The sequence below is a fragment of the Macrotis lagotis genome, chromosome 6, assembly GCF_037893015.1.
Source record: "Macrotis lagotis isolate mMagLag1 chromosome 6, bilby.v1.9.chrom.fasta, whole genome shotgun sequence".
In the NCBI taxonomy this organism is placed as follows: domain Eukaryota; kingdom Metazoa; phylum Chordata; class Mammalia; order Peramelemorphia; family Peramelidae; genus Macrotis; species Macrotis lagotis.
In genome coordinates this window covers 58,741,076-58,763,776 of record NC_133663.1, presented here as the reverse complement: position 1 = coordinate 58,763,776, position 22,701 = coordinate 58,741,076, and the positions used below count along the sequence as shown (strand labels likewise).

The window sequence follows — 22,701 nt, the reverse complement described above, 5'->3', positions numbered from 1 at the left end:
TCTAGATAAGAGTACACCTGCCTTGGGATGGATCCACACCACTGACCAAAGTAAGCCAGGTTTCATGGATCCTCCCAACATCTGACTCAAATGGAGAATTCACGATTACCACACAGTGCAGGAATCCAGAGTGCCCCAATCCATCTAGAATGGGGGTTCTTAATTTCTTGGTGACCTGGACCCCTTAGGCAGTCTGGTGAAGTCTATGGATCCTTTTTCAGGATGTTTTAAATATATTTTTTTTTAGGTTTTTTTTTTTTTTTGCAAGGCAAATGGGGTTAAGTGGCTTGCCCAAGGCCACACAGCTAGGTAATTATTAAGTGTCTAAGACCAGATTTGAACCCAGGTACTCCTGACTCCAAGGCCGGTGCTTTATCCACTACGCCACCTAGCCGCCCCTAAATATAATATTATAGTAATAAATATATAAAACTAAATAGGAATATAAAGAAAATGAATCATATTAAAATAGTTATCAATATTTTATTAAAAATATAGACATCATATATAATATATATAACAAATTATAATGTATTTTGAATATATAAATTATATGTTATATATATTTATGTGATAAAATATAATATATATATATATATATATATATATATATATATATATATATTCTACATCAGGAATTCACAACCTGCAAACTGTGAACTAGGTTTTAAAACAAAGTTTCTAGGTTATGAATTCCTGATGCAGAACTTCCTGGAATCAGTTAAACCCGAGTTCAAAAATGACCTCAGACACTTACCAACTAAATGACCCTGGGCAAATCACTTAATGTCTGCCTCAGTTTCCTCAACTATAAATTGGGATTCATAATAGTATCTACCTCAAGGCTTCTTGTGAGGATGAGATAACAATTGTATCATGAACACAAAATAAATGTTGCCTGTTATATTAGACTGGAGATAACTTTAGACAGAAGTTGGAGATTCCATTATGAAAAACTGTTGAGCAATGTGGATAGAGTGCCAGACCCGGAGTCAGGAAGATCTGAGTTCAAATTGTTCTCAGATGCAAAAGTGTATGATCCTGGGTAAGTCACTTAACCCTGTTTGCTTCATTTTCCTTTAAACAGGAGATAATGACTCCTACTTCCTAAGAGTATATAGGGAGGGTCAAATGAATAATTGTATAGTGTTTAGCCCAGAATAAGCTCCATATAAATGTTAGCTATTTGTAAAATAGGAGAATCCATTATTAAAACTACTGGAGGGGCGGCTAGGTGGCACAGTGGATAGGGCACCGGCCCTGGAGTCAGGAGTACCTGAGTTCAAATCCGACCTCAGACACTTAATAATTTCCTAGCTGTGTGACCTTGGGCAAGCCACTTAATCCCAGTGCCTTGCAAAAACCTAAAAAAAAAAAACAAAACTACTGGGGTTGGAGGAAAAAAGTCAAGAACTAATAACTGTATTTTGAGAGTCCACTAATGTCCAGCTGAGCTATCCCAGGTAAGTACCACAATGAATATAAATACAAAAGAAATCCTGATTCTGGAGCTTGCTTAGATGGGTGACCTTGGCCACTTCTGGGGGGTTCTTCTGAGGAAAGAGTTTTGCCAACATTAAACTCTGTGAAATGGTAAGACCTAATCATGAAACACAACCTCTTGCCTCTGAGGAACTGTCTGGGTGATAAGTAGACTGAGCAACCATTGAAAGATGTTTTGAAATTCCATCTTTTTGCTCATCCAATAAAAGGTGACACCATCTTCCCTGTTCCTCCAATGAAAGAGGCTGATTTTTTCTCCCCCATTGACTTCTCACAGATGAAATCTTCTCTCTTAACCATTTGAAGAGCTAGGTGAAAGGTGAATGACTCATTTTGGCTTGGGAGGAATATATGTGAGCAGACAGACCAGAGTTGTTTTTGGAGACCATCGGAATATTTTATACAAGACAAGGCAGGCTGCTAGATGGAAATACAACAACTTTCACCGTCAATTGTTGAATTTTATCACCGAGAAGACATTATGTGTTAAGAGATTTTCTAATTTTACAGCCACAAGTTAGAGAAAGTGATACAATTTATTGCACATAGTCTGCATTCCTCCTCATGAATCATTAAATATTTAAGCACTATAAAAATTCAAACATTTCAAGTGTGTGCACCAGTCAGCCTTGGTGTTTTTAAATACATTATGCAGAGTGCTGAACCTTGAACAGCAACGTCGGTTGCAAAATACAAATTTCAATTCATATTTTGTTCAGTTCTCTGTAGAACCTTATGATGCTCTCACCATGGGGAATGGCAGTCATCTTTCCAGCAGAGTGACTTTGAGAATTGAAATCCAATATAACAGAATGCTAAAAAGCTTTTTACAAGAGGGGAGGGGGGAGAAGAGAAAGGGGCAAAATTTTTAAAAAGATATCAATAAAACTTAATTTGAAAAAGTTAAGCCACTAAGGAAAGAGAATAAGTATAAGGGAATTAGTAAAAGGAACTCCAATAATGCATAACGACCTTTACCTGGGGAATATTTTCAAGATGGTTGAAAATCACAAGTTTTTGTTTGGTTTAAGAAATTGAAGCTGATTTTGAAGAATAAGGTAAATATTAAGATAATGGTGCTTTGAATGATTCCAGTGACACTGATCCAGGCAGACTACAGAGCAAATTGTCTGCTGATTTAAGACTTTATTATTATGTAGAAGTAGAAGTAAATAGAATGTTGTAAAGCCAATGGGAAAATGTTTGACTTCACATGTGACATGCCAATATTTCTCTGTTTATCCCACACTTATAAGAACAATTGGCTCATAAAAGACCATATATAAGCACTCTGAAGGTCTTTTAAGCGGCTTGTCATTTGGCAAGGGGCGAATGATTTATGAAATTAAGTTCTCTCTCTATCTCTATATATGCATGTGTGTGTGTGTATGTATGTGTATGTGTGTGTGTATTCACACAGATTCCTTGACAGCAAAAAATATTGGGATAAGGTAAGGGCAAAGGTCAATTACAAATCTCTTAATTGACATTGAATTCTGGGTCCTCTAAATGTTTGTTGGGTTGACCAGCCATGGAAAAAAAAATGATACTATTAAAACATATAAAAGTTTGCTAGTTCTGTTTTTAGACAGTTGGGAATATAAATTCTGCAAGCTTTTCCTATAAACCAAAAAAAGACCTCAAAACTAGAATGCCATATTCCATGTTTCCATTTTTGATTTTAGGTATCTAAGTCCATCCATCCCTAATCCCTAAACATAGTGATCTTTCTCCTTTTCTTGCAGTTTCATTTTGTACAAACTTCTCTTCAGTTCTTCAGAATGTATTTCGCTCCTTACTTTTGTGGGTACTTTTCTCTTTTAGGGCAGCTAGGTGGTAAAGTGGATAGGGCACTGGCCCTGGACTCAGGAGGGCAGGAGTTCAAATCTTGCCTCAGACACTTGACATTTTCTAGCTGTGTGACCTTGGACATGCACTTAACCCTGACTTCCTTAAATCCTGGGCCATCTCCTGTCATTCTGATTCAAATCTAATCACTGAACCCAGAGGGTTCTGGAGGAGAAAGTGAGGCTGGTGCCTTCATTCATGTGCTTATCAAGGCATCACCTTCCTGCTATCATGGACTTCTTCGATAATGGATAAACATCACTTTTCTCTTTCGAATAATTTAAACTCCAATTTTGGGGAGTGTTATTGCCTCATGAATCAGTGGTTGTTTTTCTCTAGATTTCAGATTGAGCTTTCTTTTTGGTTCCTCAAAAGTCTTGAGACTATACTTTGTTGTTGTGGTAGGCCTTTTTTTAGAAATGGAAATTCATTACTATTTTAGGATTTTAGTATTGGGATGCTGAATTCTCAGAGAAGTAAAGAATGGATCTTTTGGAATGCAGATGGCTACACTTAAAAATTAAGACAAAGATGTGTTCTGAATTTTTAATGAAAATATCAATCTGTCCAATGTCAAAGTGCTGATTTGCCATACTATACAAATATGACATCTGATAATTAGAAATTTTGCAAAAAGAATTTAACATACAACCAAAACATACATACATACATACATACATACATACATACATACATACATACATAAATATCTATAGTGGATAGCAGAATGTGGCTGTCTTTCCTTTATTAATATTTGTGTCTTTTCAGTGGTATGACCTTGGCCAAAGTGAATATGCTTACTTCAGCTTAATTAAGCCAAACTTTAATTTTCTCTCCATAATGATGGCTCTGTCATTTATCCATCTTAGATACCACTAATGTACATAGAGAGAAAAGTATCGATTATAAGATTCAAAGGAAATGGACAGTCTTTCCTGGAAAGGGTGAGGAGATGTTTTAATACATAGTGCCCTTACTTTCTACCCATCACATCCTACCCCCCATGTGTGGCATCCCCATTTGCATGCCCACTCTTCAGGACAGACCATATCCCTTGCTTGCAAGATAATCCGGTTTGGAAGTTTGGTAGATTAGGGAGTCCATTTTCATGGATCTGTCTTAATATTCATTAACAACTTTTAGGGGTTTAATCCCTTATTGAATATACATATCTTTTTTTCATAATTGCTACTTTTCAAAAGGGATATCAGAGTAGGCATATCTCTTCTCAGGAAAAAATGCAAATGAGAAGGTAATGGTTTATGTTTCTCTGATGTTTTTATGCAAATGTGATATGTTTCTGGGATCCTGTGACTGTGAGTCTTCCTAGCCTGATTGTTTCACCTTGGAAGTGAACTGTTAACACTGGTGGTCTGGTTTCTTGGTATTTTTGGATCATGGTTTCATGACATTTTTAAATTGCTTGAACAATTCTATGATAATGTGAAGAAAACCTGGTACAATTTTTAAAAATAATTTTCATTTTCTGGCTCTGTTGGGCTACATTTTTTTTCCTCTAAAAGTCATCCATTGGCATTCTGTGCTGTGGGAACAACTTGTTTCAATTGCTGAAGATTTTATGAAACCATGAAAGAAGTTTCTGATTAAGAGAATGCACAATCAGGCTATTTGTGATTTCTTTACCTTACTATAAAGGAGCATTCATGGTCAATAAAGCCAGATCTTAGAAGATGATAAACAATATTTGGGCTCTACCTAAATGGAAAGCTCCAGCCAAATCCTAGCTTTTCCTTGTTCTGGACTCAACTAAGAAACAGATTACAACCCTGTTAGGAGAACCATGTTTAAATCAAGGATTATTTGAAAAATTAAATCCCTGTAATAAAGCACCATTAGAATCTTTTAACCCAACTCCCTTCCTCTCCCTAGGAAGTCTCTCTGTCTGAGTCATCAGCAGGGTGAAGCTGTGCGGCTCCTTAGCTATACTTCATGCAGACCTGGCATCTGCTGATTCTTTGGCGTTGTGCCTGTCCTTGTTTTAAGGTGTCTGGCAAAGGAGACAAGGAGAGCAGCAAGTCTGGTGGCACCGTGGTTAGCCAGAAGCTGTATTCATTAGCGAAAAAATGACAAGTCCCCTGCCGTCCTTGGCACTCGATGAATGGCGCTGCTCTGAAATCTTCAAGGCAGCTTCCAGGTGATGTGAGGGACTGGCCTCCTCCCTGATCCCCAGCCCCTGTGTGCTAAATAGACAACAAAGAGAACCGACAAATAGGTGGCAAAAAGAGGGAATGAAAAGAGTGAACACTGGAGACCAGGAGCAGCCTGATCTAACCTAGGGAGGAAGCAGCTTCTTCTCCCACCAGATTATACCGAGAACAAAAGATCTCGGGAAAGAAGAATTGTTCAACCTGAGGAAGGAGGACCAGTTTAGAAAAAGGCAATACAAGCTCCTTTCAGGAGCCCTGCCAAAGAAAACAACAAGAAAAAAACAACCTGTTTTTTTACACAAATTTTTACACAAAATTGCTGTCTATCTCAATAAACCATGGCTCATAAGATCTTTCTTGACTCGTCTTATAGCCTATAACCTTGCTTAAACCCAACTACAACCCCTCTGTAAATATTTCCTGTTTCTCCTGTATATAGCTTCTTTGCACATATTTGCTTGCATGTTGTCTTTCTGAATCCTTAGCCCTTAGCACAGTGGAGACACCTAATAAATATTTATTGATTGATTACTGATTCTGATATTTCAGATGAAAATCCTGGGATAAAGGGACTATAGAAGAGCTTTACAAAATCATAAGCATTGTAGGGTCTATTAACTTACCATTAGGAATGAATACCCTATCCAAAGGCTCCTCCAGGTGGGTGGGCACGGAGGGATTGCTTGACCTTGGCTGTGCACAGCCATAGCCTGAGCCGGGGCCTCACACACTGTGCATCGGCTGATGAAGGCTTGTATCTCCTCTTCAGAGACGGGCATCATGGGTAGAGGAGCAGCACTTGATAGCCAATAGGATTTGTCATTCCTTCTGGCATAATGGCAGACTTGGTTAATGTTGCAATAGGCAAATGGCATGGTGCTGAACATTGGAAGGCAGGATCCAGCAAGACCTAGGAATAAGGAGAAGATTCCGATGCTCTTTCTCTTGTGAGCATTCCTAGCATGTTATGTAATGAGGAACCCAGGGCACCCAGGTGGTAGAGCGCATAGAGCACTCACCCTAGAGTCAGGAGAACCTGCGTTCAAATCTGACCTCAGACACTTAATAATTACCTAGCTTTGTGACCTTGAGCAAGCCACTTAACCCCATTGCTTTGTAAAAAAGCAATAAATAAATAAATAAATAAATGAATGAATGAATGAATAAATAAATAAATAAATAGAAAGCAATGAAGAACCCAAAGGGATTATTTCTGGCATAGTTATGGCTCTTGACTAGGAGACATAATTCTAGAGGGTAATGAAACGGTGGTGTAAGACCCACGGCTCCTTTTCTAATATCTTAACCTTAAAGATTTAAACTTGGAACTCACATTTAATATTCTAGTGACCCGGGTGAAGTATGGACAAGACATATGAAATCAATTCATGTTCTTCTTTGTCTTTGTCCATAGATCGATTGAATATCGGAAATGCTAAAAATTATTTCTTTGAACCATGTTCTATTTTGCAAAATACTATTAACAAATACTAAGAAACTATCATGCTTCATCCTCACATTAAAGCACTGAGATATGATTAAAATATTGCCAATTTAGCTCAAAATTTGTCTCTTGTGTGACCATATAAGGTATTACCTTCATTGGGTACACTATCTTAATGCACATCTTTTCAAGAAGCAATTTTCTATTTTATTTTTTTTTATTTTTGCAGGGCAATGGAGTTAAATGACTTGCCCAGTTCACACAACTTAGTAAATATTAAGTGTCTGAAGATGGATATGAACTCAGGTCCTCCTGACTCCAGGGCCATTTGCTCCACCCTCTGCATCACCTAGCTGCCCCCTATTTTAAATAGAATACTTTATATTTATAAGCATAATATTACTATTTTCAAATATGCTAGAATGGCATTTGATAGCACTTGTCCATAGGATTTGCCATTTCTTCTAGGATGAAAAACAAGTTATGAAAGAGAAGGGAAAGAAAAGAAAAAATAATCTTATAAAAAGAAATCTAAGAAATGAAAGTTTACAAAATATACAAATATTCAACTAAGAGTTTAAAATGTTTTATTATAGTAAATATCTAAATTAATTTATATTGATTCTTATAAAATTTATATATATATATATATATATATATATATATATATATATCCATAGATTCAAATAAAACATTGTGTATTTAGATTCTGCTATAAAGACTCACCTAAATCTTGGTTATGTGCTTTTTCCTGTCCTTCCATATACAACAGACTATATCCAGTCCACAGTTTGGGCATTCCTTCAGGACAAGAGGGTTCTTTGTCTGTCTGACTATGGAGAACCAGTAGGAATCCATTAAGGAATCTAGTTCCAGAACCTTTGGGTCCTGGATCCCCAATCGGGCCAGGGGGACCTTGTAGTATAAAGAAAAAAAAAATAAAGACACCCTAGGTTGGTTAAACAAGTAATGGCTGTTTCATTGGTGTATATAGTTAATGCTACCGTAATTCATGATCATGATCATTATCTCCCACCCATCTTGATCTCTGAGTCTTTGATTCACACTCAAGTCAAGACATTACCCTAAATGATGTCATTGGTCTTCTTTGAGAACAATGGATGAACAATAACCAAAATAGTAATGATTTTTAACCTTTCAGTGTTGTTTCAACTAATGTCTTACCTTTTATGACAAACCTTTCCCAGTCCTCTGTGATGCTGATGCCTTCCCTATCTATATCTTATTTGTAGTTGTTTGCAGTGTCTCCCCTGCCCCACTCTCTATTAAACTGTTAAGTTTTTTTGAGGGGAACTTACCTTTCTTGATATATCTACAATAATAAATGCTATTGTCTTGACTTTGGCATTATATTGAACTCTATTGTCCCCTCCTCAGAATAATGTTTTTAAAATCATCAAATAAAGCACATTGGATTACAAAGAAAACCAATTATCTTTAAATAAAGTTATCATAAAAAATGCTTTTAAAAGTTCACAACCCCAAGTAAAGAATCCCTGTCCCATAACAAAATTGTTCTCCAATCCAGCTCACTGAAGATGCCCAACTAGATAATTGGTCATTATTTTAAGAGCTCCTATTTTATGTGGGACTTCCTGAGAATGGGAACTTTGTTCATATCAATGTTTAGTTATTTAGTCCTGTCCTCTTCATGACCCTCTGTGGGATGTTCTTGGCAAAGAAACCAAACCAGAGTGATTTGCCATTTCCTTCCCCCACTCATTTACACATGAAGAAATTGAAGCAAAAAGGGTTAAGTGACTTGCCTAGGGACACACAACTAGTAAAGTGTCTGAGACCAGATTTGAACTCAGGAAAATGAGTCTTCCTGACTCCAGATTGGCACTCTATCCATTGCCTCAGGAATTTTTAAAATATCAGGAATAGGGAATACTTGGTGATTCTGTGGTCATTCTAATGACTTTCTTGCTTTCAGGAAAATAGAGTTAGAGAAGCTATTCAAATTCAATCTGCAACCCTAATCCCAAATATCCCAAAGGGTATCACTGTATTTTATTTGTATTATTTTTGCTTCTTATACAGATTCTGCCTCCCAAATAAGCTCACGTCTAAATGGTCCATTGTCTTTTACAAAATCATTTCTTCATAGTGACTCTGTAAGCCTGGGAGTTCCAACACTGCTATCCCCATTTCATGTTTGAAGAAAATGAGGCTTAGAGTGTTTAGAAAACTTGTCCATCATATAGCAAGAAAGTGGCTGAACCAGGACTGAAACCCAGGTTTTCTTGTCCATTGAAACCACCAATGGTAGTGGTTTGGTATGATAAAACACCAAACATACACACACACACACACACACACACACACACACACACACACACACATTTATTTTGGGTCTAGGCCCAGGATTTCATTAGTATATTCCTGCCACTGATGCCAACTGGCAACTACTTTGTAATTTAAAATCTTAAAGAGCTCATGGAGCACTGAGAAGTTGAATGATTTTCTAAGGTCATGTAGCTAATACATGGTCATATCTGTTGAACTCAAAGAGACCTAGAGGTCCCAACTCCCTTATTTTAGATATGGGGAAACTGAGGCCCAGGAATGTTGAGTATCTTGCCTAAGGTCATCCTGCTAGTGGTCATCAAAGATAGAATTTGAACTCAGGTCTTCTAACTTACTTAAGAGCTCCTGCTCCTATCACAAAAACCATATCACAGGAACACAACTTTTCTTTACTCTTAAAGGCTAACCCTCTATTTGCTATATTTTGCTGCACTATATTAATAAGAATAAAATATGGAAACTAAAACAGTTGACTTAGATCATAATCATACAATTATCTTTTGGGGGGGAAGCACAGTAAACACCTCATGTTTCATAATTTAGAAGCTTTTTTCCCCAATTTTCACTATATATATATATTTTTTCATTCTGACTCAGAAAAGAATACTGTATTCTATGATTATTCCAAGAAATATTTTAATACTTAAGAAAAAAGTTGAGATGCTAATAAGTACTGGGAACTGGAAGCTAGAGGGATTGAGAAAGACTTGGAGAATGACTGATAGTGACCACTTCTTCAGCATCACTTTCCAATAGATTTGGTCATATTTCTTAGGGTATGTCACTGCAACCAATGCCAGATGAATTGGCTTTTTAATTATCTGGTAAAATTAAAGAGTGACAGAGGTTGAAGATAGTCATATCTCCAGCCTTGCTAATTGGCAGAGAGTTTGGAAAACATTGCACTGGATTCAGGGAATCCTTTGACAAGACTTCATGATAGTTTAACATCAAGTAAAATTCAGGGAGGTCTGGGCTTGTTTTGTTATTGAAACCTGGCTCCCCTTCTATCAATCAAGTTAGAAAAATCCAGCCCTGGAAAGCTTCTTGGATTTTAAGAGATTGATAATCTGGCTCAGATAATTCAGATTTACAAGGCTCATGGTCAAGTGGGTCTTACCTGGTGGACCTCTACAGCCTTTTTCTCCTGGATCTCCTTTATGTCCAGGGGGTCCTGGAGGTCCAGGTTCACCATCCAATCCTCTTTGGCCATCCACACCACACTCGCCTTTGGGTCCTGTATAGTAATTCATATAGTTTAGTCTCTATATATACTGTCTCACATAAAGTTCAGAAGTCCTAACCTTCTATGGTCCTGGGCACCTAAGATAACACTACTTAAGTCTGGTATTTTCTCATGTAAACTTTAATAAGAAAATCCCAGTAACCCATTTCTGTGTCCCCTCCCCCCACTTTATCTATTAGACTTTTAGCCAGTTCAACTTCAATGCAACTTTCTCTGAAAAATCTTTTTTTTAAAATAAATCCACTTTTATTTTTTAATTAAAATCACCTTATGATACAGTTCATCTGCCCTTGTTGTGTGAATTAAATAAAAAATTCTATCATTTTAAATAAAATACATAGTTGTTTAAAAAAATCAAAAGACCCAAATACTAGAGCTAAGAATTTTAGAAGCAAATATTTAAGTGAACTGGATATTCATGAAAACACCTTTCACTTCAATTGCCTGACAGCTGGAATTGTTTCTTTTTTGTCTTTATAATCCTAATATTTAGGAAAACCCCTTGCACAAAGCAAGCAATTAATTATTTCTTACTGAATGGAATTATTTAAATAAGATGGTTAAAATGTCAAAATTGTTGTTAATCATAGATATTAATAATATTTCAAATGCCTGAAGAAGAATTTAAATAATATGCCATTTAAATTATTTATTGACTTTCAGTCCTTAAGCAAAAAACAAAACAAAACATGCAACTAGTCATTGTTGGTTAATCCCATTCCTTAAAATATATTGAATCATGGGTTTTCTGTGTGAATAAAAAAATACTTTTAGCAAATATGTCCTGAGGTTTAAAAAGTTAGTATTGTTCTGTTCCTCTGTTCCTCTGTGTGTTTCTATATCTCTATCTCTCTGTCACTATCTCTGTCTCCCTCAGTGTGTGTATTTGTTTCTCTTTGTCTCACCTACCGTTCTCTCTCTGTCTCAGTTTGTCTGTGTATCTTTGTCTCTTTTTCTGTCTGTCTGTCTCTCTGCCTCTGTGTTTCTGTCTCCACTCTGTTTCTGTCTGTCTGTCTGTATCTATCTCTTTCTCTCTGTGTCTCTCTCTGTCTGTTTTTCCCCCTTCTCCCTTCCTTTTCAAGTAATTAGTTCAAGTAAGTCGCCACTACACTTCTACTTTGATACCTTATCTTGGCATAGGTTCCTAGAAGCTATGTCAGAGATGTTCAAAATCTATAGGAAAACCCCTGGACAGAGGAGCCGCAATGCCCTCAGAGAAAAGGGCTGGATTTCATCAAGTACAACTAATGTCTTCATATGTGTGAATAAATGAAAAATAGTTTTTTTCTTGATGATCCCACATAAGGTCTTGCTGTTGACTTCACTGTTTCAAAACTGGAATGTCCCCCTTTATATTTCCAAAAAGCAAATCCTAGTAAGGCACACAATGATGTAATGATCTGGGCTAGTTGTTCTGTCTTTCAACTTCCTCCATTAAATCTTTCATAATAGCCTCGCACTCTTGCACCCTCACAAGAAATTTGTCTTGTGCTCACTCACTCACTCAATCAGTAAGCATTTTTAAAACATTTATTATTTGCCAGATACTTTTGTACTCATCACATAAAATGAGTGTTCTAACTTTCTGACTAACTCTGCAAGATCAAATCCTATCTAAACAATGAATCTCCTTTGGGATCAATGTATGTGCACATGGCAGGTGATTAATAAGTGTTTGGTGAATGAATTAAAATAAATGGAGATTAAGGATTGGCGTCATCGAGCACGTGGATAAGTTAATGTCACAAAGCTGAATTAGGGAAGGTCTGTCCTAATTTTTAAAAAAGAACAAGAGCATAAATTCTATAAATATAGGGCTGGTGAAGCAAACCACTCTTACATATATCTAAGTAGCCAGATGACACAGTAGAGTACTGGATCTGGAATTGGGAAGACCTGAGTTCAAATGTGATCTTAAACATTAGTTATGTGACCCTGGATAAGTCATTTAACCCCTATAAAATGGGAATAAAAATAGCACCTTCCTTCCAGGATTGTTGTGAGGATAAAGTGAAATAACATTTGTAAAGTACTTTGCAGACCTTAAGTTGCTATGTTAATACTATTACTATTAATACTACCACCACCACCACCATTACTAATACTATTAACTGCAACTACTTTTCCTACCAGCCCCACCACCACTACAGCTACTACCATTACTATTACAACCACCACCACCACCACCACTACTACCACTACTATTATTATTACCACAATCCCTATTACCACTACTATTATTCTTATAATTTCCATTACTACTACTACTACTGCTGCTGCTGCTGCTTCTGCTGTTGCTACTACTACTACTGCTGCTGCTGCTGCTACTACTACTACTCTTACTACAACTACTACTACTACCACCACCACTACTACTGCTGCTGCTTCTGCTGTTGCTACTGCTACTACCACCACTACTACTACTACTACTACTACTACTACTACTACTACTACTACTACTACGACTATTCTCTTCCTCTGAAATTTGGAATTTCCTCTTATTTTCCTTATTTCTCTGACTTATTTTGGGGATGTTTAGTATCTCCTACTGGGTTACATTAGTTTCCTCTTTTGTCATATAATGCCTTATATGGTAATGTGCCCCCTTAATAAAATTAGAAGATTATTTCTTTATCCTCTCCCCTTGTTAATAAACATGGTTAAAAAAACCATTTCCCTCACCTAGATTATAGGAAGATCTATTCTATTCAACTTAATTCAATGAGCATTTCCTCCATGCCCATTAATTGCCAAGTACTGACTTAGGTGATGGAGACAGGCTAGGGACAATGTCCCCACCTGTGATTTCATAAGCACAGAGAACTCTCAACTCTCAAGTGAAGAAATTCCCTCTGCTCATGTACTTCATTGCATTCTCTGTAACTTCTACACTTGTAGGGTTGACCAGAGCCCTAAAAAGTTATGTAATTTGTCGAGGGTCATAAAGTCAATGAGCCAGAGGTGGGTCTCAAATCCAGTTCTTCTCGACTGCCAGAGTCGATTTTCTACATCAGTTTTTTCTACTAGCAATTCAGATGCCAAGATCCCTCAAGAAGTTTACATTTGCTGGGAAGAAACAACATATGTGAATATAAGTATACATAACATATTATCATAGTAAAGAAATAGGAATTTGGGGAACACTGGGAGGTGGAGCACCTAAAACTGGAATGAACAATTAAGGTAAAAATGGTGCTTGATCTAAACCTTAAAGGAAGCTAGAGATTCTTCAAAGTGGGGGAGATAAAAGAAGGCATTTCAGGTAAAGGCAAAGAGTTGGGAGATGTATGGGAATAGCAAATAAGGTCATTTTAGCTGCACAAACATAATATAAAATTTCCATTCAGTTCAAGACTCGGGGGGGGGGAGGGGAGAGGAGGTTCCCTGTAGGTTATCCAAGAATTGATGTTTTTGTGTTGCGCGACCCATGATACCTTGAGAGCCTGCATGTTTCTGGATCAGGTGCCTGAGCCTGGAGAGTCCAAGAGGGGAGTGGGCTTGACCCATCTCCCTATTTTATTGCAGAAGCAGCAGGTGAGCTTTCTGGTATATATGTTTGAAGAGCTCATTTTCTATGGAGTTGGGGAAAAGTTCCCACACCAGATGTTATAATGTGGGCTTTGTTCCCTTCAGGGAAAGAGAAAGAAATTGTCAGACTGAGGATGTTGCCTTAGAGACAGGGGAAAGTTTCCAGTTCATCCGAATTGTATGCTGAGCTCTAATTTACACTGTATTGACGAGATCTGGATGGGATGGGGTTTTTTAATAGAGTGAAATAACATTTAGCAGCCATCCTCTGTGACATGCGATTATCTTCTTTGAAAGAGTCGAGTGGCCTGGCTTGAAAAAAGGCAAAAACAAACAAGAGAGCTGCCAGGATCCAGGAGCTTATCCGAAAGCAGCTATCTATTCAAAATAAGAGCAGTCAGATTCTTTCACCATAGGAGCAGATAACCCAGCTTCTCTGGCCACCTAGGAATTAGGGAAGATGAGTGGGATATTATTGTTCCCAGATTCAAAGGATCAGTCAATCAGTCAGTATTTCTTAAGCATCCATGTGCCTCCCACTAAGGGTAGCTAGATGGTATTGTAGATAGATTGCTGGGTCTGGAATCTGGAAGACCTGAGTTCAAATCTGATCCTCGACAGTTACTAGCTGTATGATCTTGGATGAATATTACTTCTATTTGCCTCAGTTTCCTCATTTGTAAAATGAGGATAATAATAGCAGTGACCTCAAGGTTGCTATGAGGATCAAATGAGATGATAATTATAAAATACTTAGAATATTGGCACATAGGTACTACATAAAAATATTATTATTAAATATACATTAAATAAAACAAATATACATTAAAAATACAAAATATTAGCATTTTGAATAAAGTTTCTATGTCACAGATCTCTAAATAGTCCTTCAAATCTAATCTGGCACATACTAAGTTTTACGTAAATGTTAGCTACATGTGCCATTAGTGTGTTGAGTCTTGGGGGATATAGTCCCCAAGGAGCTAGTGTCCTTAAAGAACTTACATTCTATTGGGGAGAGAAGATATGTATGTGTATACAAACACACACACACACACACGTATTATATATTCAATGAGTATTTCCTCCATGCCCATTAACTTTCAAGTACTGAATTAGGTGGAGATAGGATAAGGGCAAGGACCCCCATACATAAGAATATTCAAATAGGTATTAAGCCTTTTTTGGGGAGGAGGGTCTAGGGGTTTAAGGGGAGAACTTTCAGTTAAGCTAAATTATAAAGGATATTTGGGGTTCTTTGAGATAGGAATGAGATGGCATAATTGAGGCATTGGGGAAAGCCACAACAAATATGCAAAGATGAGAGAACTGTCACATATGATGAACAAAACAGATTTAGTGCCAGACAGGACTTCAGAGGTCCGTTTCTCTCATTTTACAGATGAGCAATTTGAAGTCAAGAGTTCACATGACTTGCCCAAGGACGCTCAGATGGAAGATATGGGATCTGAATGCAGAACTTTGAACTCCACAGCCATTGCTTTTCCCACTCTACTATGAAATCTGGAAGAAGGCATCCATGATGGTACATAATTTGAAAGCATTAAGAAAAAAAAAGAAAACTCAAATTGAATACCCTTGTTATAAAGACCATACCTGACCCCAGAGAAAAGAAGGGAAAAATGTTCCTTTTTTTCCTCTGCTGAGGTAGGGAATTATGGGCATAGAACTTCAATATATATATATATATTGCCAGACTCAGTAAATATGTTGGTTAATTTTGTCTGCTTTTTTTTCCACTTTTTTAATTCTTTTTTTATTTAATTTTTTTAACAATAGATTGCTTCTTGGGTGGGGCAAATTGAAGGGATATATTTGTAAAGTTATATCCAGAATATGAATATCATTTTAAAAGCATTAAGTATTTTCAGCATATAAAATAAAGCAGTTATGCTTTGGAACCATATACAATGTATATTAATAAAAAAAATAAGAACCTCAGAAATTCCTCTGATGAAATGGGAAGTATAAATTATATACTGAATACAGGGACTGCTTAAGGAGAAAGATTGTGGCTTCAAAATCAGAAAGTTACAAGGAGAGGAGAATTCCAAGAAAAGAAAAAAACAAAGCAGAATAACTTTTGGCTCAATTGCCAGTACTGTGTGTTGGAAAAGGAAGCTACTTTAATAACCTTCCAATTATCTATGTCCATGGATGGGCAATATGGTGCAGATAGTTTAGATGGGGGGAGGGAAGGGACAAAAAAATGCAACAACAATAAAAAAAATCCCAAGGGTTCCAATGAATGAAAAGAAACTGGATGCTTCCCAAATATTGCAGAGGCTCCAACAGAGAGAGGCATCTCCTGATGATCCCAGCTTAGCCACTTGGGGTGGTGGGAAGATGAGAGAAACAGGTGCTATAGAACTGAGCTACATTTCCAATGACGTTGGCTCGGGACCAGATCGAGCCAAAGGCACAGCTGTGCTTCAGGGGAAGTTGAAGCGGAAATGGCCTTGGTGCCATTTGGGTAATTCACACGTGGATTATTAGGAGGCGGCTGTGCTGTGAAAATTAGTCTGAGGAGGCCAGTAACCTCTGAATTAATCACCTCGAACTCCCTCATTGTTTCCTCCATGTCTGTGAGGCAGGAGGAAATTAAAGCAAGCAGGACCACTTGGGAGATGATAGTCCCAGAGAAATCATTGAGCTTCAAGATGAAGTTGGGGAAACTACTATGGAAGCAACTATTTTACAGATTTCAAGATTATATAAAATATACATATATATGTGGACACATACATATCTATTCTTCACTCAACACTGAAGCATCTTATTTAATACACAGCCTACTCTCCTATCCCAATCCTTATATTCTAGAACAGGATTGAAAACCAGAAAGGAAAATCATCAAGTCTTAACTTCTACTTCCTCAGTGGACCCCTTGAGGACAGGGGTATTGATATTTCTTTTTTTTTTTTTTTGTCTTTGTTTCCCTGGTTCTGAGCACACAAGTGCTTTTTCCATTGTAGGCACTTAATAAACACTTGTTAAATGAAATTGAATTTAATTTTCCTCTCTGTCCCTTCCCATTGCTCATTTTTTATTCCATACTTCCTCAGTAATTTATTTAAAATGAATTTCAAAGTCTAAATAAAGTTCAGTGTTGTTGGTTTTTCTCAAAATCAAATCAGCAGATATATATATATATATATATACATATATATATATATATATATATATATATATATGAAGAGAGAGAGAGAGAGAGAGAGAGAGAGAGAGAGAGAGAGAGAGAGAGAGAGAAAACGAACGAGAACCTACTATGTCCAAAGTACAATAATGCTGGAGGTTCTGGTGAATGCTATAGTATATAAGAAATATTCTTTTCTCTTGAGCTTGATATCTAGTTGCAAAGATAATATTTGAGCATTTGACAGTTTAAACAACAGAACAGGTTTAAATAACAGTTCAAAGTAAGAGTAGAAGAGATGCCACAAGACGATACCTGTACCTAGGCATAATAATGATAATGATAACAATAATAATACCTTATAGAGGTATTATATAATCTAATAATATATTATAGAGCACTGAACGTGTAGGCTGGGCCTGCACTGGAGCCAAGAAGACTAGATTACTATCTCATCTCAAATACTCACTAGTTTTGTGACTCTGAGGAGGAGAATGATGATGAGGGTGATGATGACAGTTGGGTCTGGAATTAAGAAGACCTAACATGCAAACTCACCTAAAATACTCACTACCTTTATGACCCTGGCCTATAATGATGATGATGATAACAATAGTAACACCAAAATCATTTTATCTGATATATCATGAACTATTCTTTTTTTTACAAGGCAATGAGGTTAAGTGGCTTGCCCAAGGCCACACCGCTAGGGAATTATTAAGTGTCTGAGGCTGGATTTGAACTGAGGTACTCCTGACTCCAAGGATAGTACTCTATCCACTGCACCACCTAGCCACCCCTATCATGAACTACTCTAAATGCTTTACAGTTATCTCATTTGTTCCCCACAACAACTCTGGGAGGAAGATGCTATTATTCTTCTTATTTTACAGATGAGGAAACTGAACTAGGCAGAGATTAAGTGATTTACTCAGGCTTCCACGGGCTAGATTGATTCCAGGGCTCTAACCACTGTACTATCAAATACTCACTTTCATAAAACAAAGGGATTGGGTCAATGGCCTTTTCAATCCTTTCTAGCTTTGAATCCATGATCCTATGTAGCACTTTATAAATACAAAATATTTTGCATACATCATTCCATTTGACTCCCACAATGACCCTGGAAGATAGGTATATTAAAATTCATGTTTTCCACATGGGGAAACCAAGGTTGCAGTAGTCAAGTTATTCTCCCAAGATTATGGATCTGGTAAGCATCTGAAGTAGGATTCAAATTTTGGTCTTTCTGATGCCAAGTCTAGTGCTCTACCTAGTGGACCACCCCACTGCCTCATCCTATGATTACTTCAAAGCTCAACCCTTTGTTTCTCCGTTTCCAATTGATACAGTGCAATCATGAGGAGTCTTCGAATCAGAAATACCTGGTGAGCCTGGAGGACCTTGTTGCCCTGGGGACCCCATCTTCCCTTCTGGTCCTCTTGGGCCGGGAACTCCTGGGAGTCCTGGGATTTTGGGGCAGGAAGAAGTATCTGCTGGTGGACCAGGTTCACCTGAAAAATGGGGGGTAAAACTCATGAAGCCACATACAAATGAACATTGTCTCGTTATCAAGGAGTAAACCACTGATATCAGATTTGAATTTAATTAGAAGAGCATTCCACATTTCATGTCGGACAAGCCTGCCTAATGGATTTAGATGTGTGCGGTATTTCAGGGAGGGGGGGACTTTAGAGCTACAAGATTTTGGCGACCCTCAGAGCATGCCCCACAACTCCCTACTTTTCACGGTGGCGCCAGCTGCAAGAGGCAGAGAGCTGGCTCAAATGTCTTCCTAATGCATTACTGTAAAATCGAATCTGGTGTGTCCGCATGGTTTAATTTATCCTGATGGGTGAGAATTTCAAGATCTCTCAAGGCTCAAATTGTTTCTTTTCAGTTACATTTAGACTATCTTTTTTTTAAAACTTCCTTCTACCACTTAAGATTCCTAAGGGGTAACAATGTTGGTGTGTACCGGATACAGATATATGGACCTACATAGATAGATATGACTGTATGTATATGGTTTGATTTTTCTTTGTTTTGAGGAATAACTTTTTATGTTTTTGATAGTTTAAAATAGAATCCATTTATTAATAAGACAGATGTATCACACAATGTATCATAGTAGCCTTTAAATGACACATTGATACAAGGCAGCTTTTTTTTAATCCATTAGTTGTACAGTAACTTGGTTAATTTAGTCTTTGTTATTAGGACAATAAATACCTACTTCTAAGACAGGTCTTGCAAGACAATCAGAAGACCTAAATTTTAGTCCCATCCCCAGCCCTTCTTGATTTACTTTGGGGAAATCATCAACTTTCTTCCAGTTTCCCATTCTATAAAATTAGGGTAATACTGTGTCCTTTGCTTACCTCATAGGATCATTATGAGAATCAACTAAAAGATGGGAAAGGGATTTAAAAACCCTTGTGGAAGGTATAACATAAATATTATTCAGACATTATCAAGACTAATTATTATTAAAATTTAAGACAAGGGTCAGATGTAATAGCACTATCTATGACCCCTAACTGCCAGGAAGGCTGAGGCTGGTAGATTGTTTGAATTTAGGAGTTTTGAGAAGCAGCAAATAAAACTAATGCTGATTAGGTATCTGTAGGAAATCCAGCACCAATTTGATGAGTTCCAGGAAAAGGAGGACCAGGCTGCCTAAGAAGAAGTAAAATTGCCCAGATTGGAAACAGAGTATGTTAAAGCTTCAGTGCCAATCAATGATGGTATAAGACCCATAAGTGGCCACTATGCTTCAGCATGGGTAAGACAGATCCAGTTAGGAAAGAAAGAAGGAAGGATGAAAGAGAAAAAAGAGAGAAAGAGAGGGAAGGAAGGAAGGAAGGAAGGAAGGAAGGAAGGAAGGAAGGAAGGAAGGAAGGGAAGGAAAGAGAGGTAGAGAAAGGAAGGAAGGGAGGAAGGGAAAGGAAGAAAATAGGGGAAAGGAAAGAAAGGGAAAGGAAGAAAACGGGAAAGGAAAGAAAGAAATGAAAGAAAGAGGAAGGAAGGAAAGAGGGAAGAAGGAAAGGATAGAGGGAGGAAAGAAAAAGGAAAGAACAAAAGAAAGAGGACTAGCAAGGAAGAAAGGTAATTTATAGGTAGATAAATATACCTATCTGGATAGACAGGTAGGTAGGTAGGTAAGTAGATAGATAGACAGATAGCTGATAGATGGATTATGGATAGATAGATAATGGACAGATAGATTGATGGAGGATAGATAGATGAATGATGGATAGATGGATGATGGAGAGAGAGAGAGAGAGAGAGAGAGAGAGAGAGAGAGAGAGAGAGAGAGAGAGAGAGAGAGAATAAATAATAAAATATAGGAAGGGAAGATCCAGACATGTGATTTCATCAGTCTAGAGAGTTCCTTCCATGAATATCCAGTGATGAAGGTCAGCAACTTCTCTGTTGTCAATTTATAATCTTAGAGAGTTGACTGTGGTACTGGAGGTCCCCAAGATCACAGTCAGTTTTTGTCAGAGACAGGGATTGATGAGAGGCCTTCCTTGATTTTCATACTAGCCCTATATCCATTACCCCACAGTGTCTCTCATCTCTTTAATCAAGCATGACATCCTAATAAACCTAAGCTAGGTGGCGCAGTGGATAGAACATGGGCCCTGGAGTCAAGAGGACCTGAGTTTAAATTTGACCTCAGAAACTTGATGTGTTACTTTGGGAAAGTCACTTAAGTCCACTGTCACCCACCAAGAAACTAATTACCTGGTGATGATGGTAGAGATACAAGGAAATGGTAATGAATGTGAGCCTGGTTCAAAGTATTATTCCCTCCTACCTATATGCCATTGAGCTAGTCATTGACTTTTTCAGACCCTTAGTTTCCTTCTCTTTCAAAGATGGGGTTGGTTTAAGCCCAAAGGTTCCTTCCAGCTCTAAATCCTTTTCTTCTAAGACCTTAGCACATAAATATTCCACTTAGCACCTTTCTTAGGTCTTATTTGACCCAGGATAGTTTCTAAAGTCACACATTGTCCAAAAAGCACAAAATGTTTAATAGGACTGTGAAAAATGGATTCAAATTTGTGAGTCTGGTAGTCAAATACCAAGGAAGCTCCTGAAGTCTTGCCAATCTTCAAGAAAACTTAGAAATTTAACCCCTTGTAAAATGTGCTACAATCTTTCACCACAAAGAATACAAGCAGACTGTGCTTTTATGTGGTTTGGATGGATAGTTTACACTCTGGGCCACTTCCATGATAGTTAATTTGAGAAATGCTCATATAAACATTTCATATTTGCCTTTCAAGTACATAGAGGACAGGAAGATTTCATTGTGACCAATATTCATGGGACCAAATAGAACCAACATAAACATAATTTTCTTTTCTTTTGTAAAGAAATACTCTATTAAAGGAGTTAAGGATAGCTGAGAGAATATTTAAAAATCTTTTGTCTTTATAAGGTATAAAGTGAATAAATAAAAAAATCAAAAAAAGTTTTAAAATACTAAAGTAGTTGCCAGTTTTCACAAATTAAATAAAAGAGAGGAAAAGCTTGTCATAAATCCTTAAAAGACCTTAAAGGATATTCTTTCCAAGTTGGTGATATTGTTTATTTTAGGGATGCTCTGATTAGTGCTATTGAAGAGACTAAAAGAACATCCGTTCCTATGTAAGGTAGAATTTAGCTCAAAGCCATAGTCTCATAATTCTCATTCAAAATTATATAAGTTGGATATATATCTCTGCCCACTTGACAACCTATAATGAGACTCCCTGTGATGACATTATAATATAAAGTTGCTATATTGGTAAATAGCCTGAAGCCATTAAAATCTGTTATAATTTCAGCAGCTCATTGACAAAGACAACCTTCAAGTGTAGTTCATAAGCAGAGAATGAAGACTAAAACAGAGTATAGAAACTAGAAAACCAAGGGACCAAATGTACCCCATGCAGAATATCGCTCACCTTGGCAACCTGGAGAAGTCAAACACCACAACCCAGATCATGCAGGATGTTTTCATGCATCATGAAAGAGAATTTAGGTTGATGAATTAGAACACATTAGCAACAAATATCCATGAATTTGTTTGAGAATCTTCCATTTGGGACAACATTTATGACAAAAGACATCACATTAACTACATCATTTAACTTAAAAAAAAGAAAAATGTTATTGGCAGTAATCAAAAGTCCTTTAATTGTTATGGTTGCTAAAACTTCTGAAATTGGAGAAGTAGCAAATTTTAAAAATTTAAAAAAATTTAAAAATAAAATAAAAATAAAAAATTTAAAAGACCACAATTATTATACACATTCTGAAGAGTTCATAAAGTGGTCTAACATCTCCAAGGACCAAAGGAATTCAGAAATGAATAGTTATTGGACATGGTACTTCTGGACATCTCAAATGTGTCTTCCATTTTGTCCTCTCTCCTGATTTATTCTGATCCTATTTCAGCAAATTCGAAAGCCTATTTCTTTAA

General features: G+C 37.0%; 1 protein-coding gene across 3 annotated transcripts in view; it reads right to left on the bottom strand.

Moving 5' to 3' along the window:
- Nucleotides 1-717: 717 nt before the first annotated feature.
- The window catches only part of COL4A4 (collagen type IV alpha 4 chain), a 150,182-nt gene continuing 128,198 nt past the window's right edge, over nucleotides 718-22,701 (bottom strand). For all 3 annotated transcript variants that reach the window (XM_074191244.1, XM_074191246.1, XM_074191245.1), the window contains 6 exons: nucleotides 22,184-22,192; nucleotides 18,611-18,739; nucleotides 10,415-10,531; nucleotides 7,690-7,878; nucleotides 6,143-6,429; nucleotides 718-5,552 (listed from right to left, as the gene is read on the bottom strand). In XM_074191244.1, the coding sequence (XP_074047345.1) occupies nucleotides 5,289-5,552; nucleotides 6,143-6,429; nucleotides 7,690-7,878; nucleotides 10,415-10,531; nucleotides 18,611-18,739; nucleotides 22,184-22,192 (995 nt within the window). In that variant the 3' untranslated portion in view covers nucleotides 718-5,288. The remainder of the gene's footprint in view (nucleotides 5,553-6,142; nucleotides 6,430-7,689; nucleotides 7,879-10,414; nucleotides 10,532-18,610; nucleotides 18,740-22,183; nucleotides 22,193-22,701) is intronic.